At 40.2% G+C, this 20,315-nt stretch overlaps 1 protein-coding gene across 1 annotated transcript in view; it reads right to left on the minus strand.

The window, feature by feature from the left end:
* Positions 1-13,068: 13,068 nt before the first annotated feature.
* The window catches only part of FGF9 (fibroblast growth factor 9), a 54,867-nt gene continuing 47,620 nt past the window's right edge, over positions 13,069-20,315 (minus strand). The window contains exon 3 of the mRNA XM_054974251.1: positions 13,069-13,917. Within this exon, the coding sequence (XP_054830226.1) occupies positions 13,672-13,917 (246 nt within the window). The 3' untranslated portion in view covers positions 13,069-13,671. The remainder of the gene's footprint in view (positions 13,918-20,315) is intronic.

Here is a 20,315-nt window from a genome sequence, read left to right on the forward strand (position 1 = left end):
GAAATCGGGGCGGGGGCAGGTAATCCCCCAACCAGGATGTACAAATGTGATGCCTGCAGGCCAACTCAGATTGGGACTACAGAATGCAGCTAGAAAGGCAGAAGCGCTTCTCCATGTGCCATTCTCCTGACAAGCAGTGCATCAATGCAGGTGTGGCAAATAGCACCCCGAGGGCTGTTTTGGGGTTGGGAAAATGGCACCAGGAGGAGAGAGTTAAGCCCCTTTCCCCATATACAATGTTCCTAACCAGACTCAGCCCCCAAGTACCTAGGAACTGAGTTCTCAGCTTGGAATTCACAGCAGACAGCTGATCACCAGGACCCAGGGAGGATGTGAGGGCAACATAATACATAGCTAGGTGCTCAGGAGGAGTGGAGACTGGAAGCTAAAAGATGGCACCTGTCAGGAAAAGGGGCAGAGCCTGTTTGCACTCCTTTCTGATCACTAGCTCAGAGTCACTGTGCCCTACTTCCAACTTGTTTTTCAAAATATACTTTTATAGGTGTCTGCTTCTCTGTCACTTCTACAGGAAAAAAATATGCATAGACCAGAGTAAAGTACCAAGAAAAAGAGGGTGGTTTAAAATTTAGAATGGAAGAATTGACCTGCGGAAAATAGCTGGCCTCCATTGCTTTGATACCTCACTCTAAAATTTAAATCTTTTCTCCAGAGACAAACAGAAGGAAGCTAAAATCTTAAATCTTCAGACCAAACAGAGTCCTGGCAACTGTAACCTGAGATAATTAAACAGTTCTGCCTCCAGTCCTATTTAAAATTTGTCCCCAGATCCACTAGAAACAGCTGGGTTCTGCTGCAGATGCAAAGATTATTATTTCAAGACCTGGCGATTCTACTACTTAGATTTTCTCCACTATTATCAAAGTAATAACATTGGGTGGACTGGTGAGTACAGCACCACGTTTTACTTGTTGTCCTCCTCACAGAATTCCATACACAAAATAGTCCTCCTGAATCCAAAACTCCGCTCCTTCTAAAAGCGATGCAAATCATCTTTGTTTTTTAGACAAGCATTTAGAAATGTTTATTTTTATTTACTGTGTTTCTTGAATAACATGTTTTCTTATGTTGTATATGTATATTTTATTAGAAGTGTTATTGTCAGGGTTATGACAATGTTATTACTGTGAGCTTTAAAATACAATTTGGACGCGATATATTTTCCAAGCATCTTTGAACCTTGTGAAGTACTGTAATAATCTCTATAACCACCTCAAAAGGCATGTACACACATGAAGCTGCCTTATACTGAGTCAGGTCTTCATTGACCAAGAGCAGCATTTTCTGATCTGGTAGCAGCTCTCCAGACTGAGATCTTTCTTATTATCTGCTACTTCACCCTTTTAATTGAAGATGCTGAGGACTGAAACTGGGATTTTCTGCATGCAAAGCCACACCTAGTGTTGTCAGGTCACCCTCCTGGAGAGAGGAAGAATCTGACGCTTACCAGAAGGTAGATATTCACACCCAGGCACTCCTGACACTGACATGATGATGTCACTTCCAGGAAGTGACATCAGTGCTTTGACAGCGGGCGTGCTCCCACACTTCATGCTGGGCAAATTCAGCCTGTTTGGGGCCAAAATTGGCCCCTGTGAAGTGTGGGAGCATGCTTGCTGCTGGTGTAATGATGACACTTGTGAAAGTCATTGCACCTTGCCAGGAACACACCCACTGTGTGTTTGCCTGGGTTGCCTGCCAGTGGCGGGCAATCACCGGGCGGTTTACCACCTCCCACCAATCATCAGTGATTGGTGGGCAGTGGGGCAAACCCCTGGAATATTGCCCACCACCAGCAGGCAACTGGGAACCCTAGTTGTACCTCGTCCTCCTATGAAACCATATGAAGCTCAAACTAGATAAGATATGGAAAGCCCTTCACAAATCTCCAGTGGTTTTGACTGCTAAATATCAGCTATGGTGCAGGGGGAAATGCATTAAAGCTTGTGCTTGACCTCAAATGCCTCCCATGGGCCTGTTTGAGGAAAAGAGAAGCTTACCTATATGATGCCTTTATGTTCTATCCAATAGAACAAGTAGCAATTCTGGGAAGCATATCTAAAGTCAGATATATGGTGTTGCAGGAAATAATTTAAAATTCCTATCTTCCATTGCACCATGACTCTGGGCCAATTTAGGGACCCTAACGGTCAGTATTTATTAATTTTGTAAAGGCAGGAGATCCATTCACAGTCCTTTCCACATCTCTTCTGGACTAACTCTAAAGTTCCAGCAAAACTTTGTCACATTTGTTTTAATATTACAGAACATCTGCCTCCTACTCAAATTTCTGACAGTTATCTTTAATGAGCAAATTAAAGTCAAGCCTGCTAACCCTCTAAGTGGAGAATAATTAACATACCACATGCAAATATTTGTCCCTCTCAAAACAAAACAAAACAAAGACTGAACTAATCAGGGTGACTTTGTTCCCAATTGGCCAGAGAACATGCGAAGATTTTAGGGAGCTATGCTGCGGCAATACCTTTCGCAAGTCTTCAAAATATACATTGTGCAAAAAAAAGGGGGAAAAACATTTTCTGCAGATTATTACATTTATATAGCAATACAGTTTATGCCAAGGTTAACCTTTTTCTTGCCGTTCTTTGTTGAAAATTGCTTAACCTGAGCTGTCAGATTTTAGATCTAGAATCTACCCTATAGGGCCAATCCAATCCATTTTGTTGCCCCGAGCAAATTACACCCAACCCCTCATGGAGCCACTTGTGCAGTTCCAGAAGAGGATACCGGTCACCTCATGTGCTGCTAATGACCAGGAGCATGCTGCACCCCTGCAGTGCACTGGCACCTCCTCACTGTATCTCCCCAATCATAGTACGGATGGCTTGGCCAGAGATCCAGCCCTGCCTTCTTAATAGATGATGGAATCCTATAATGAGTTCTCCTACACTGTAAAGGTGACCTTTACTTTTAATATCCATGTTTTTCGAGCATGAATTAAACCTAGGTTACCAACTCTTGCTTAGCAAATTTCTAGAGATTTGGAGGCAGTGCCTGGGAAGAATGAAGTTCATGGAGTTCAACCAGGATGTGATGTCATTCTAGAACTGCCATTTCTCCTAGACTCTGTGGTATATGGGAGATGGAGTGTTCCACAGCCTCTTCCCTTGGAACTAGAGGCAGTCTTAGCGATTCTGGGGCCCTGGTCAAAATTCCATGATGGGGCCCCAGAATCACTACCCCCTGTACCCTCCCACTGGGCCCAAGCAAGAAGTGGCTGCCATCCCATGGGAGGTGGGTGAGAACCACTGCTGCCACCAGAAACCTGCTGACTGAGCCTGAAATGGGGCAGATACAAGTAGCTGCAGGACCCTCCACTTCTTCTTTTCCCCACTCCTTCAGAGGGCTGAGGCATGAGCAGTTGTGACCTAGGGGAGCTGCCCGTTTCCTGTTGGATACCCTCCAACGTGAAGATCAGTTGTAATTGTAGGAGAACTCCGGGCCCCATCTTGAAGTTGGTAACCTTAGTGGACTTGCAGGTGCTTTCACATTTATTATATAGTTGTGTGTCATTGCTTTCTGAGAGCCCAACTACACGAGACAAGTTACACGAGGCTAGGCGAGTGTCTAGAATCATGTCTGCTCCTACCTGCCCGTGTCCATTTTACCCCAGGTGAACATGTGTCCTGTAGCCCTAGTTCGTGCCCGTGTTGGGGAACTGGTGTAGTTGCGGTTCTGAGTGTCCATGGCCATAATCAGCAAGTTGTCATTGCTGAGCATTGATTTTGGGTGGTTTCCACTTCCCTCTCCCCTCTTTTTGCTCTTAGATCTGGCTTACACCCAAACTGTTTGGCTTTTAATATGGCATGTTTTAAATTCTCCCATTTTCTGTTTGATGGCGATGCCTCCCTATTTCTTCTTGTAACTTCCTCCTCCTCTCCATGCAGTATCTTCTGTCGGGATAAGGAGGAGGTAGGAAGAAAGATTGTGGCAACATGATTGAGCATCTGAGCAAAAGTTCACAAACATGCCTAATATGTGAACCTGAAAAGGATGGGGTGGGGGGTACTTGTTCTTTAGTTTGGTTCATCAATAAAGAGCAAATTGGGTAAAATTTGGGCATTACTTCCAATGGGAAATGCTTTTGGGGGCTTTCCAGGGCATTTTAGGACTGAATTTTACTAAATTTGCTGGGGACCTACTTTTAGCTGTTCTCTAAAGAATTCTCAAGTTTCATGAAGATTGGACTTAAGGGGGCCACTTTATGGACACTGAAAGAAGGTGCCCCAGCCAGGAAAGCGTTGATTCTGGCTGACAGCAAGAAATGCTGCCGTGGCTTCCAAAGTGGGGATTACCCACCCCCCCTTTGCATAGATGCCCCCCCTTCCTGATGGGCCGAGCTGCAAGATCTCGGCAGAGGTGTGGAACCCCCATTTTCAGCCCCCCAGAAAACTCGGCTCCCCCCCCCAGTATATCCAATTGAGTAAACAAGTCTCCATCTCAGAAAAACTGCAGAGGAAGGTTTGAGCATAAGCGAAGGTGCATCATGGGATACCATCTCTCATCTGGAAGGAACGGGGAAGAAACACATGCCGATCCAAGCACGTGATCGGGTGCAGTGTGGCTGCAGTGTACAAGTGAACAGGAAAGCAACGGGGAAACTCATTTAAGTGCATTCACATGTCATACACATGTAATTCATGTCATGTAGTTTGGCTCTGACTATACTTGTTCTGGAGGTCACTTTTATTATATTAGTATTGCAATTTGGGAAAGATTGGTATATGTATCTTAAATAGGCAATAAACAAAAACCCAGTTCTTAAGTGCAAGGGTTTTCTGTTTTAGAATTGACTTGTTTTTAAAATGAATGTTACAGATTCACATATTTAAGGAAGTGGGGGAAACTGGCAAAATTTTATTTATTTATATTGGTTATTTCACAGAAGTGCAACAGCACAGCTGTTTCTTGTAAAACATAAAAACAAGGTAGATAGGTTAATTTGTGCACCTGTCACAGGTAACTGAAGTTAGTTTCTAACTGGGATTCCTTCATCCCAAGGAAGAAGGATGGGGCAGAAGGAAGAAGTGTATGCATGAACCTTCTGGGTTTGTGAAAACTTGAGAACTTAATTGCAGCTATGTTTGCCATCTTGATGCAGCCTTTATGAATACACAACAGATTAGATTTTGACCAACTAGTGAAGGCAAGACCACTGGAATATTTGTGAATTTTTGATTGAACGTATATGTACAAGGAGAAACTGAAGGTATATTTTAAATGCAGATACCACCCTCATCCTTTCAGCATCTTCAAGATCAAAACCGTCTTTCAAAACTTCTGTAAGTCAGCCAATACAGCCCAGATCGTTCTGGAATTTGACCAGGTCAGTCCTCTCTAGGCAGATTTACCATAAGAAACCAAAGAGCTGTAACAATTGGATGCTGGGAGAGCTGTGTAGTCTATGTTCCGATCCTTCTCGGAGTTTTATAAAGGAGGAAAGAAACAATGAGGTCTTATGAAAGTATCTTCCCGTGGGTAGGGGAATGATAGCGCCAATAATGTGTACCCTAGCCTTATGTTAAAAACCAAAATAGTGGGCAGAAGTGTTTGCTTGAGATTGTCTAAGAGTAGTTGAAAGTGATTTATTCTGCCAAAACATCATCTTCAAACCAATCCCAACATGCCCATGCTATCAAAATCTTTCAAAGTATACTTCATTTTATGTATCAAAATATTTGTTTAACATCTTCCATATCAACAGGGGCTGCAAAGGAAATATTATGCAGAGGTTCTGGTGTCCATATCTAAAGCAAGAATTTGGGTTCTATATTTTTTTTAACAGAAAAAGGAACAGATGGGGGAGGTAATCTTTGCTAGAAGAAGTCTTGCTGGCAGAGTTTTGCTCTCCGCACACCCTCCACTTCCTGCAAAAAATAGATACCCCCACCTTGCACTTTGCATAAAAACAGACAAATGTAAATAAATACAAATGGATTGTCTAGTGGATGGGCTAATAGACAATACTTTGGATTTTTCAACCTGTGCCTCACAGTCAGACAATTTAAGCCAAACTTTGCAGGGCGTGTCCATTCCACATTTGTGGAAACTTGCCAAAGGCTGAAGGAAGCCTCTTTCAAAAAGTTTCCTGTTTGGTAGCCATGGTCGAGCTTTTAAATGTCAAGAACATGTTTTCCAGACTGATTTTATTGGATGTTTTTGTGCTGATTTTAAATTGCGTCTTGCCCCCCACCCCTGGACTGGATTGAATCAATTAAAAATTGGAATACCAAAAATAAATGAGAAATATTTGGAAGGTGCTTTGCCTGAATAGCCCAGGAAAGCCCTATCTTGTCAAATCTTGAAAGCTAAATGGGGTTAGCCTTGGTTAGTAATTGGATGGGTGATCTCCAACCAGGGGTCACCATAAATCTGCTATGAATTGACAGCACTTTCCACTATTTGCAAAGCAAAGCAGCATTCTATTCGCATTATTGGCACATGTGGTGGGGGAGGGGCTGTTCAGATGATACTAAGGTTGCCAACTTCCAGATTGAGCCTAGAGATCTCCCAGAATTACAACTAATCTTCAAGATAAACACCAGTTTGATGTAGTGATTAAGAGTGGCAGGATTCTAATCTGGAGAACCGGGTTCAATTCCCCACTCCTCTGCTTAAAGCCAGCTGAATGATCTTGGGTCAGTCACAGCTCTCTTGGAGTTCTCTCAGCCACACCCACCTTACAGGGTGATTGTTGTGTGGGTAATAATAACACACTTTGTAAACCACTCTGACTGGGTGTTAAGTTGTCCTGAAGGGCAGGTATATAAATCAAATGTTATTATTGTTTATTAACTATTAAACATTTTTGGTTTTCTCACCACTTATTTTTCCTCTATTTCATGTGCAAGATCATGTATTTATGCATTTTACTGATGGAGCGCTGTCGTTGATATTTATGTACTACTGAGGAATGTCTTTGGGCCAAAACGCATCTGGTTTTATTGGTTTTGTACATATGGCTATTAGCTGTATTATTATACCTATATATTAATGATTTTATTTTATGTATATACAAGGTTTTAGTACGTATATGTACTAATATTAATTTATATGATACTTTTAATCTATGCATTCCTGTTAAACTTTATACCGATGTTTTTAATTTATATTTTTAGTTGTCGTCAGCGTTTTGATAGATTTTGTCTGTTGTTCCAACCTCCTTGGTTACCCTCTATGGCATTATAGCCTGCTGAAGTTCCTCTCCTCCCTAGACCCCACCCTCTCCAGGCTTTACCCCCCAAATCTCTAGGTATTTCCCAACTTGAAGTTGGCAGCTCTAAATGATATGTTTACTGTGCAATAAATGTGCCATTGTTAATCATGTTTTGTTGGCAGTCTTCAGTGTAGTAGATGCGTGGCAGGAATATCACATAGTTGCATTATTTTTTTCTCCCAGAAGACATAACCAAGCATATTTCATGCACCCATCGGACAGTGTCTGTGACATCATGCTTTATGAACAAGTGGTGTAACTCCCCAGAATGTAGGATCGCCAGCTCCAGGTTGGGAAATTCCTGAATATTTGGTGGTGGAACCTGGGTAGGCAGGGTTTGGTGAAGGGAGGACCTTGGGAAGTATAATGTCATAAAGTTTACCCTCCAAGGCAGCCATTTTCTCCAGAGGAACTGATCTCTGTAGCCTGGAGATCAGCTGTAATTCCATGGGATCCCCCGCTACCAGGTTGGCCTTTACCATTCTGTGAGTTTTTTAGTACTTTCTCAAGAATTAAATATAACAAAAGATCATTTAAGTGCTGCCTGCACTTTACTGCCCAAGCAACAGGGCTTTTTTTCAGAAGGAACACGGTGGAACGGAGTTCTGGCACCTCTTAAAAATGGTCACATGGCCGGTGACCCAGCCTCCTGACCTCCAGACAGAAGGGAGTTTAGATTGCCCTCCACGCTGCTCGGCAGCGCAGAGGGCAATCTAAACTCCCCTCTGTCTGGAGATCAGGAGGCAGGGCCACCGGCCATGTGACCATTTTAGCCAAGGGTGATTTAAACTTTAAAAAACTCCCCCCTTGTTCCAGCTGACCCAAAGTGATATCATTGTGCAGTCCTGAGTTCCATCACTGAGTTCCACCACCTCTTTTCCCAGAAAAAAGCCCTGCCAAGCAATATCAGCAAGGGTACCCATACCTCTGGAAGCAATGTCCTGCTATTTAATTAACCTTGTCATTTCTTTTATTTTGGCACTTTAAAAACAGCACCTTGATGAGTATAGCTATAGCAAGACTCCGTAGTTTTGGTATCACACTGCCATTGCTGGAAGGAGGCTAATGCCAAATGTACCACTAAGGAATATTGTGGCTTTTTAAAAAATATTATTATTTGGACATATATCTTGCAAGATCATTTTGTCCTGATTTTCTGTTTTCACAAAAAGTACCATCCTCCTGTGCCAAGGACACTTCTGTAATAGATACCCGCAAGAACATTGTGTTAAATGCTAGTGTCCATATTTATAACACAGAGCAATGCTGCACAAAAAGAATGCAATGGCCAGAAAATAAGATGTCATGTAACAGCTTCACAGAGAACAATCTGCCTATCGTCAAATAGAAGGATAGGAAGAGTTTTGATTATGGGGTGTAATGGAGATAAAGTACTTTATAACTCCTTCTCCTCCCCATCCTCAGTCTAGCAGAAGAAAATAATTGAATTTGGACAATAATTGAAGTTAAAAACCAATACACCATAATGAATGGCAAAACACTTAGCAAAGTAAATACCCAAAGGAGATAGTGCACTCTCCCACCTTACAATATGCAAATACAACACAGACACCAGTGAAATGTAATTTAACGGGTTTGATACAGAAATAATGCAAGTTAACTTTGCCTGTGTTGTACAGGCAAAGTTACATTAAACTATCTCTCTTACAACTGTAAAATCAATCTTGGCTGGGGTCCAGATCCCATTAATGGAAATGGGAAACACTGATTTCAGAATAGCAGATTGTGCCTTTTGGATACTATTCTCAAAAGGGAAGCAACTTTGGTCTTAACTGTGTTTTTTCCTTTATGGATTATCAGTTTCTCAGTTTGTATCTGATGAATTGGGCCTGCCAAATACAGATCAGACCCCCAAAATATTTTGCTGTGCCTTAAAGAACAAACCTTAAAAGTTATCATCTAGGAAGTGACCCTTCCATATGCTGTGCTATGTTGCACAGAATCCTGAGGCACACTTCTTTCAGCTTGAACTATGGCTGGACCAAGCAGCTGATTGTGTTGTTAGTACCGTTCAGCCAAAAGACGCCCCCCCCCCATGTTAAATCATCACATAAGCTTTATTAATGTATATGTAGTTTTGTTTCTCATTTTCCGCCACTAAATGCTCAAAGTAGAAGCCCTATCTTTGTACCTTAATCACTTCCTATATGGGGCTCTCACAGCTATTACATAGATACACCTTGATGGAATTGAAGAACATCATAGCCATTTTCAAAATTCTGTAACAATATATTTATACAAAGTACAGTTTTCCGTATGTATTTACACATAGTTACAGATTATCAAGTATATGACACCAACTTGTATGGATTTTAGAAAAGTGCTAGACTGACAGCGCTAGAAAATAGGAAAACTTCTACTTGTCCGAAGCAAAGGAATAGCAGCAACAAAAGCTTCCACACCCACCACAGCACACTCTTCTTGTAACAAAGTCATCCAAATGCAACAGTATAAGAAGTTGCCTTATTTGTGTGGGGTAGGGGGATCGGTAACAATTGCTCCATCTGCACACAAAAATTCTAGGCGTGATCCAAGTGAGGGTCTTTCTTCTGAAAAAGCAAGGCTCCTTCCTCTGGAGCAAGGCTTCAGAAGTTGTAGGATGCAACTCAATGAATGACCTGTGTCTCAGTATAAAACAAGGAAGCATTTTGTTTTATAGATGTGACCAAACCTTTCTTTGTAAGACAGTGTTATAAATGGCTCCGTAGCCTGCCACCCTGTGTTGGACCATCCATGTGCAAGATAATGTCTATGATAATTCTGTTGTTTACAAAACTCAGTAGGTATATACACACCACTATGGGTTGTTTGAATAAATTGGTTATAGTTTATTGTATCAACTGCCATAAATTCATAACATTTTTCTTGCTTATTTTTAGTCCTTTCTTTAAAAAATACAAAAAAATAAATTAAATAAAAAACACATTGATGATCTGTCTATGATCAAAAATACCAGCAAATTCCACATTAAGGCTAAAAAGTATAGTCTTATTATTCTGGTCAGTTCATGGCAAGGTTGACCTTAGTTATGAGTGTCCTTAACATTTTTGTGGACTTAGTGCAAATGCAGTTATTTATTGCTACTTGAATCCACCTTTATACGATTGATATATAAAATCAAGCTTTTACTGTTGGAGGTTGAAATGCATTTAAGACCTTTAACAACATTTCTTCATTTAGAACAGAGAGGATAATCATCTTCTGGTCCAAATTATCAAAAACACAGTTGTAAAGTAGTTCACAATTTAAGCATTCCTCGGAGAAGCGTGGAATTATTCCAATGAAAGTGGTTTAACAATTATAGTCCTGCAGCAGACCTGTACAACTTTTGACTAAGCTGAACCCAGAGGGGATTATGGCCTGCATGATTCCTCCTATTTTTGAAATCACAGGCAAGCAAAAAATGTTTTATCAAGCAGTGGCTGGGTAACCATACATGGCCTTTGGTGGTGGTGGGTCAGAAGTTGTACAGAGTAATCCTATGATTTTGTTAGAATGCAGCCTGCCTTCATGTCTTTTTTAATTGTGGTGTATAAGGTGAACAATAAACAACAAGCTGTTTGAGCAAGCAATAATATGGCCAGATAAGCCTCTTAATAGCAAAGCCCTGATCAACAATTAACCTCAGAGTTAAATTCAGTCAATTTATGTTGTTTTTTAAGGCAGAAATGTTCTGCCAATTAGATGATCCCATGGAATAAATCTAGCCATTGCTTAGTTACTCTTAAAGATCTAGTCCAGGTCTAATCTCCAACAAGTTAACATAAATTTGCAATGTCTTGTTTATACAATGAGCTGAGAAGAGTTTTTTGATTTTAATGTCTATTCTAATCTCTCTAGGATGAGTTCACACATTATGATGCTCAATCATTTCTGCTGTTACAAATGGTGGGCAATTTACATCCATTTAACATGGAAGTTTTTTATCTGACCACATTTAGAAAGTACCCAGAGGTGGGTACTATGAATTAGTTTGCACTAAGGACAGAATTATGTATTACATTTGACACAGGGCTGCCACTAAAAACAGCGGCTATGTGCTGAATTCTCTCATCATGTCCAAGCTTACTTATCACGTTCCTCCACCCCACAACACTGGAAGGCATGGCCATGTGTGGAACATAAAATAGACTTATCTCCTAAAACTGAGAATGTGAACTCAGCCTACAAAATTTACTATTTTATCACATCTTTTTCCAATGGGCAATTGCACAACCAAGCAAAGAAGTATGGAATTTATTTTGAACTCATGGATCACTGTCTTCAACACAGGGTCCAATCTTAATCACAATGGGTTCAAGCCTCAATCTTTAAAACTCTTGTTTGCACAAGTATTTTTTTTTCAGGACTGATGACAGTAGCAAAACTGCCTTTTTTCATGAGACCACAATTGCCCACTCACCTACTCCACAGCAAGTGGCTTATGAGTGCCGCACAATGGACACCAGAACCATCCCTTCAGTTATTTTAACCACTGGCTGCAGCCCAAAGAATCACACATCGCTAAACATGGAGGGAGTTAAAGCGCAACATTCTAAACTAGAATCCAAGTAACCACCAAAGCCATGTTGAGCAGACTGCATTAGTCCACAACCTCATGCATTTCCTCTGTACAATTCCATATATGTTACTTGAAGCAGCACACATCAAGTGCACCATATTGCAGTCATTGTCAGTGCTTCTGCCTGCTCAGTTGTTCTAAGGGGTTTATGACTCTCTTTCCTAAGGGCAAGTTCCAGAATTATAAGAACTACTGAAAGGTGTGTTTGCACTTCCTACATTTTGCATCCTAATGACACAATTTATGCAGTGGAGTCTGCAGTATATACTTTGAAAAGTAACTTCAGGAAATAAAACGAGTATAGTACTTTCCCCCTCATTTGAAATTCTCAATAGAGATTTATTAGTTTCATTTTGCAAGAGTCTTACTTTAAGAAGGGTGCTAATATGTATTATGACAGTTCACACTGAAAGCAATTCTTTCCATTAAAAGATGGTACAATAATAACCCCTATGGAACTTGTATAATTTCAGAGTAGATAGTCAAGTGCACAATTAAACAAGTGTTTACAAGAGCGAACCTTGGCCTCTTGTTCTAGTTGTGAGAATCTTAATTAGTACAAAATGTCAATATTAGGATGTTTCTGGCATTCTGCTTAAATAAAAAGAGCATATTTATCATGTAGCTTTGGTATAATCTGCAGTAGGTTTTAACAAGTAGAATATATACCAACCCCTGTTTTCTTCTCTCTTTTTTTTCTTGCACAACTGTGAAGCTTACAAAGATAGAAATAAGTCACTTATCAAAGAGGAAATATTACAGACACAGAATTAAAGTTTTGAAGACCCAGTTTTATCTTTAATCCTTGGGGAGGGGAGGGAAGGAAGAGGGGGGGAGTTTAAGCTATGAAACAAGCAGTCAGAAGAGTGAGCACTCAGTGTTGTGAGTGATGTGCATACTTTTACAATAATATGGGCACAAAAGAGATTGTCGCTTTGAGTACATTAGGATCACTATTCTTCTCTGTCTCCATGCACCTTTATGTTTGACTTGCATGAGATTTTTTTATTCTTATCACAGGTTCCTAGTGGCCTTTGCCACTGAAATGTATCACAGAGCCTAAAGCTTCCAAACTGCCTAACTGGCCTGTACACATATTTCATTAAAAATAAACTCTATATAATAAATAAATATATAAAATAAATAAAATGTTGCCTTTGGAATTTCTATAAATAAATTTAACTTTTATTTATTTTTTTTATTATTTTTTTTAAGTCTTTTCATATTTCACTAAGAGGTCCTTGCTTTAAACTCAGCGAGGGGCGACTCCCACTTGAGCAGTCAAATTGAACCAAAAAAGAGCCTCTCTTTTTCTTGTTGCTGTCATCGTTATAAGTAAGACTGTACTCTCCCTCCATGCCTTTTTTCTTTTTAAAAAAAAAACGCAGCGTACACTTGAGCAGGCCACCAGCCAAAATTTCTGATGAGACAAAGTATGGCAGCTATGCTGATATAGTATGAAGTACAACAGATCAAAAAATTTAATAGCGTCTCTTTTTCCCAGCATGCATCAGGCCTTCCCCCCCTTCCTTCTTGCTTCAGCTCTCTTTCATCCTCTTGTTCACTCTCACACATTCTCACTCCCTTCCTTCCTTTCTCTCACAAAAAAAATCAAGCAAGTGGGAACAGGCTCTCCTCCAGGAAGACAAACCCTTTTAAGTGCAGAGCAAAATCAGCATTTTCCATCCAAGCCTCCATCATACATTATGCATGCGACAAAGTTTGGCAACAGTGGAGCTGATGTGATGACACAGCTAATCAATTAAGAACCCACCGCATGAAACCTTTATAGTGGTTACTTTTTTTAAGGGCTCAAGTGAAGGAAATGTCTTTGTCAACTTTGGCTTAATATATCCTTATATAGTTCAGGGACTTTCTCAGGGTCCACTGGTCTAGGTAAAAAATGTGTGAACTTTTGATGCCGTTTAGTCCTAGTCCCTTCTCTTGGAGTCCCGTCTTTATTTAATGCAACGTAATATCGTCTTCCAGTGTCCACATGTTTATATAGGTTTGATGAATATGTGTTATACCAGTTCTCTTCAAATTGTTCTCTGAACACACACTCCTGGCTTAACTTGTCCTGTGAAAAGAAACAGAAAAAAGTTGTAAGAAAACAGTCCTAAAAAAATCTTTTCCAAGCACCAACAAATAAAACTAGGGTTTCCATCGACCCAGTTGCAGTCCTTCTTTGATTGTCAACAGTACCTCTTTCTAACTCACCTGCTCTAACTCAAACTACACTGGTTCATATATAATGCCAAATACACTAGAAGTAGGGGATCCCGTACACTACTGGTGTGGCCAGCAGAAAAAAAATTAATCTAAAGTAATGACTGTTGGGTGATAGTGTGATGTCACTTCCTGGAAAAACCCAGAAATGACATCAGTCCTCTCTAGGAATCACCAGAAACTCTATGGTTTTACCACAGAGTTTCAGGTGACTCCAAGAGAGATGTGACTTAATTTCCAGGATTTTCCTGGAAGTGATGTCATGCCATTACTGGTGGCACTCTCCACCTCTCCACCTCACTCAGTCTTCCACTGCCAAACTATGGATTGATCTTGCAGAAAGAAACAAGCCCAGTGCTGGTGTATGTGCTCCATCCCTTCTCTTGTATTCAAATATGCGTCAGTTCAGTTAGGTTACTTCCTCTTTAGAGATCCAGTTTGGTGCAGTAGTTACGAGCTATGCGACTCTAATCTGGAGAACCAAGTTGGATTCCCCACTCCTCTGCATGAAGCCAGCTAGGTGACCTTGAGTCAGTCATAGCCATCTGGAGCTCTCTCAGTCCCACCCATCTCACAGGGTGATTGTTGTGGGGATAATAATAACATACTTTGTTAACCGCTCCGAGTGGGTGTTAAGTTGTCCTGAAGGGCAGTATATAAATCTAATGTTATTGTTGTTAGGAACTATAGCTTCTGAACACGTAAATTATGGTTTCAACTTGCCAACAATGTGAACAAGGTTCAAGCCATTGCTTGCCAGTTTGGATGTTATTTGTTTGTTTAAACATTTATTTGTTTGAAACATTTGTTTGTTTAAAACATTTATTAGCTGTCTTTCTACCTTGCTGGAGCTCAATGTGGCTTACAATATAAACATATAAGGGATCATAAAATGAATAAAAACAAAGTTGAAAAGCACAGTAAACAAAGAAACAAAGTTAATTAAAAACAAAGCTTAATAAAAACATCTTCAGCTGCCTCCTGAAGATCAACAGTGAGGGAGAAAGGGACACTTCCCTGGGGATGCTATTCCATAATCATGGAACTGCCCCCAAAAGGCCCTCTTTTGTGTACCACTAGGTAAGCTTATTTAGCTTATGGAACAATCAGGAAGGCCTCCCCCTGCGATCTTAATTCCCAGGCAGGAATATATGGGAGAAGGTCCTCCAGATACTCCAGTCCCAAGCCATGCAGAGCTTTAAAGGCCAAAGCCAACATCTTGAATTGTGCTCAGGAGCAGATTAGTAGCCAGTGTAATTGCTGTAATATCAGAGGTCACATGCTCCCAATAGCTGGCCCCAAACAGCAGTCTAGCCACAGCATTCTGCACTAGCTGCAGTTTCTGAATGCTCTTCAAGGGTAGCTCCAAGCAAGGTGAATGTGGTGGAAGCAGGGTGCATTGCAATAGTCCAATTTAGATGTCACTAAAGCATGTGTTACTATGGTTAGATCTGACTTACTCAGAAACTGATGCAGCTGATGTACCAGCAAATGCATTCCAAACCACTGCAGGCACCTACTAAGGTGACTAATGTGTCAAGCAGCACTCCCAAGCTGCGATCCTGACTTTTCAAAGGAAGTATAACCCCCATCTAAGAAAGGAGAGATCTCAAGTTCCTGGTTTGCCTTTCTACCAACCTCAACGACGTGTCTCGTCAGGATTCTGTTTCAGCTTGTTCACCCTCATCCAGCCCATTACTGACTCCAACCTCGGACTCAAAACATCAACAGCACCCCTGGAATAGGTGAGGGGGGATGGTAGAGCTGGGAATCGTCCACATATTGATGACACCACAGCCCAAACCTTAGATACCTTCTACAGATATCTGAAGAAGTGAGCTATGACTCACAAAAGCTCATATCCTACCACAAATTTTGTTAGTCTTATAGGTGCTACAGGACTCTTGCTCTTTTCTCCTGATGACCTCTTTCAGTGGCTTCATACACATATTAAATAGAATGAGGAATAAGATCAAAACCCGAGGAACTCCACAGGCCATCGGCCAGGAGGCAGAACAGGAAATCCCCAGCACCACATTTTGAGACCAACCTGCCAGATAGGACTCAAACCACCATAACATGATGCCCCTTAGTCCCAGCACCAAGAGGCAGTTCAGGAAGATACGATGGGTCAATAATACTGCAGGCTCCTGAGAGATCCAGCAGGACTAGCAGGGTCATATCCCCCCTGTCTAATTCTCAATGGAAGTCGTCAACCAAGGCGACCCAAGCAGTTTCTGTTTGAAATGCTGGCCTAAAGCCAGATTGAAATGGGTCTAGAAGATCAGTCTCTTCCAAGACCAAACTATGGATATTGCAAATTATGGTTTGCTCTAAACAAGAAGAAACTAATTGAACTGGAGCATGCAAGGGAAGGAGAGAACACATAAGCACAGGGCTCATTTCCATAGTACCAAACCAGTTTTGCCTCGACATGTGAACTGAACCCCACTGACTGACAATTGTAGCAAGCAACTAAATAGGCTGACACATGCAAGGGGTGCTCATTTAAAATAGAGAGGTGTCTCAAAACAGAGATGCATCCTATATTAACACCATTGCTGCAGGTGAAGCATATATTCACATCAAAACCCTTTTTTACATAGCTTTTGTAAGCTGTAATCTGGTTGCTAGCAGATTTTTAGTAAAAATACTTTTATTTTATTAATAAGATTAAAAGCCCAATAAAAAGGGCAAAGAAATAGGAAAAGAAAATAAAGAAAAAAAGAATACAAAGAGAGAAAAAGAACTGAAAATAACAAAGAAAAATAACACATTTCATTTTCCATTTTTCTCTACAACACCTATCATATTTTAACAAACATATTTTTAGTTTTAATATCTCCATAATTTATCTTTTCAATACTTCCCCACTTCTATTTATTTTTCCCAAATTTGTCTTCTTAGAAATCAAAACCACAAATCATCAGTTCATTTTTCCTCGTCTCACACAGAAAGTCAGTAAGGGGTTTCCAGTTAACCATAAAGGTAGACAATGTTTTATCTCTGATCAGAGCTGTAAATTTAGCCATCTCCGCTAACTCCATCATTTTCATAATCCAGTCCACGATTGAAGGCAATACTGTACTTTTCCATTTTTGCGCATATAAAAGCCTAGCCGCTATTGTCATATATAGAAATAAGATACCATGTTCGTTTTCCAACTGCTTATCCATTAATCCCAACAAAAAGGCTTCTTGTTTAAATTGTATATTGATCTTCAACATTTTTTGTATTATCATATGAATTTGTGACCAATGTTTTTTTGCTTTAGGGCAAGTCCGCCAAAGATGATAAAATGTTCCTTCATGTTCCTCACATTTCCAACATTTGTTTGACATACTTTTACTCATTTATCAGGATAGATCATTTTATCGAAATGTTCTTTAAGTATGGAACTCAAAGTGAATTTGAGCCCCTTTACCCACATATTTTCCCACTGTTCCATTTGTATATCATACCCAAAATTTTTAGCCCATTTCACCATACAATCTTTCACACATTCTTCTTCCATTTCAAATTTCAACAAACGGTGTCAGCTAGCAGATTTTTTGTGCCATTTCAGACCCCAGTGGTTTGGTTGCCAGTTGCTATATTTTTTTTACCTTTTTTAAAAAACCTTTTCAGACAAAGTAACTTGGGTCCCGTCTGCAATGTGGGGTTGCGCCATTTTTTTTTTAAAAAGAGCTATTTTTCCTCTTCTCAGGTTTTCAGTGTGCTTCCCATTTGCTGTGGAATACTGTTTGAAATGTCCATAGTGCTTCCAACAATGCCACCCTTTTACTTCCCCACTCATGCCCTGTCTTGTGTATATTTGTCATGTGAATCTGCCCATTTAGCCTGAGAGCTACCAGTGACTTGGGAGGGTGTAGTGCTGGCATATTAATTCTGTATGCAAATAGTCCAGCTCACATGGTAAGGGTGGGTCTACACGATTGGTGCTTGGGGAATGCTTATATTGCCAAGTGCTTTATTCAGGGCCACTTTCACATACTTTCAGTCCAGAATCCCACACAGAACCAATGCCAATGGATTTGCGCATCGAGAGTGAAATGATTTTACTGAATTTAACCCCAAAAAGTAAGAGCTGAATGTGTTTTAATAGCCTTCTTTAGCTTCTCTGCAGGGAAGAATACAGGCAGCTTTGTAATCAATGCTTTCTGTATAGTTGTTGAATAGTCTTTAAATGCAGCTCTTGTTGTCTTAACATTTTCTGAGCAATTTTTTAAAAAAATTACTTGATGTTCTTTCAGTCACAAAAACAGATGCTGAATGGTGCATGCAGAGCTCTAGGGGTAGCAAGAAACTTATTTAAATTGGGTTTTTCTGCTCTTCAGGCAAATCCGATCACACAATATGCACTGTAGAGAGCCACTGGGTGCTAAACAGAGAGGTCGACTTAAAATGGCATGTCATTCTTTCTTGAAGCAGTTAATTATTCATTTCAGCAACATTTCCTAAATACCAATAAAGAATCATTTGAAACCAGAACTTAATTTTTCCTCTAAAAGGCTTAAATAAATTACGACAATACTCAGTACATCACCAGCCTACAATGCAAAGCTACAAGTCTTTGCAAAAATGAAAGCACAGTATAAAATACTGAAATATAATTTATTACAGTATACTATAAGTACAACATCAATGCAGTGAAGAAACCAATATTATTTACACTGTATTAGTTATTAGATGCCACACCATAACATTGTATGCAAATGAAGTTTACAGAAGTTCCATCATTCTGGGCTTTACATTTACTTGGGGAGGATTGCCATACAATTAAAATTCCTGTGATCCCTTCAAACTCCCTTCATCCTCATGTCTGGTATGCTGTGGAATCTTATAGTTGTGTACCCCTCAACCCCTGTACCCCTTTCTTTTCATGCCTTTAAATTTCTAGGTCATGCAAGTGCTTTCTCAACATGCGAACAAACCCCAAGGTAAAAAGTTGCTTTATAATCATCTATCCATGTAAAAAGAGTAATGTATGTTAGCCTTAAAATAGCTAAAGGGTTTGTCGAAGGCTTTCACGGCCGGAGAACGATGGCTGTTGTGGGTTTCCCGGGCTGTATTGCCGTGGTCTTGGCATTGTAGTTCCTGACGTTTCGCCAGCAGCTGTGGCTGGCATCTTCAGAGGTGTAGCACCAAAAGAGGTGCTACACCTCTAAAGATGCCAGCCACAGCTGCTGGTGAAACGTCAGGAACTACAATGCCAAGACCACGGCAATACAGCCCGGAAAACCCACAACAGCCACAGCTAAAGGGTTTATTCAATCATACATGGGATTTTTAGTTGAGAAATCTGCTAAGTCAGAGTGCTGGATTTAAGCTTGAAGACATTTTACCATGAAACCCCCTTTCCCTTTCTAAATTTGTCTACTACTGGAACAAATCAGTAATTATAACATCAAAACTTAAACATGCCCCATTAAGATGTTACCATGTGTTAGTTAAATGAAGGACTGTAAGACATCACAAGGATTATTTCAGTAACTAATTTTGTAAACTATATCCCCGTGGGGCAAATAATTTTAAATGTATGGGCATAAATGTAATTAATACAAATGGACAAAATTTTGCAATTTACTTCATTCCTAAGGCTCCATATAATTTTATTGGAAGTACATTTCATATTATGTTATTTAGTTCCAAGCAACACGAAAAAAGTAAATGAATTTTTCACATATAAGTAATCAGTGCTCCCCCCTCTTCTTTTGAAGGCCTGTCCATTAGAGGTACTTTTGTGAATTATTTTGATTCTGGAAGGAGGGGGAAACCTCACAACCATAATTATTAGAGTTATTTCTGCACCAGCTTGTCTTTCCTGGAATATGTCCTCAGATATATTGAAAACAGATGGTGCAATCTACACCTATGACTCTGCTTCTAGATTTAGTTAGGAAAGGTTTTCATGAAAGAACTATTAACTCCAATGAAATGCCCATGTGAAATCACATTGTCTCCTGGAAATCACCTTTCAAAACACTTACCTGCAAGAGATCTACCTGGAAGGAGGCACACCAATTTGCCAGGTTAAACAGCAGTCTGGAACGTCTCCCTACAATTAAAGCTGGAATCTGCTGATAGTTTTTTTCAGAGAAATGAAACCAGTTTAAAATATGGATCAATACTTCTAGGGTGTTTTCAAGCCACCCTATTGTCTTCTCTCCCTCTGCTCTCAGCATAGAGACATGTTCCTTCAAGCACCAAACTTTTTCTAATTTTTTTTATTTATTTATGCCAAGCAAA

The sequence above is a fragment of the Eublepharis macularius genome, chromosome 3, assembly GCF_028583425.1.
Source record: "Eublepharis macularius isolate TG4126 chromosome 3, MPM_Emac_v1.0, whole genome shotgun sequence".
Taxonomy (NCBI): Eukaryota; Metazoa; Chordata; class Lepidosauria; order Squamata; family Eublepharidae; genus Eublepharis; species Eublepharis macularius.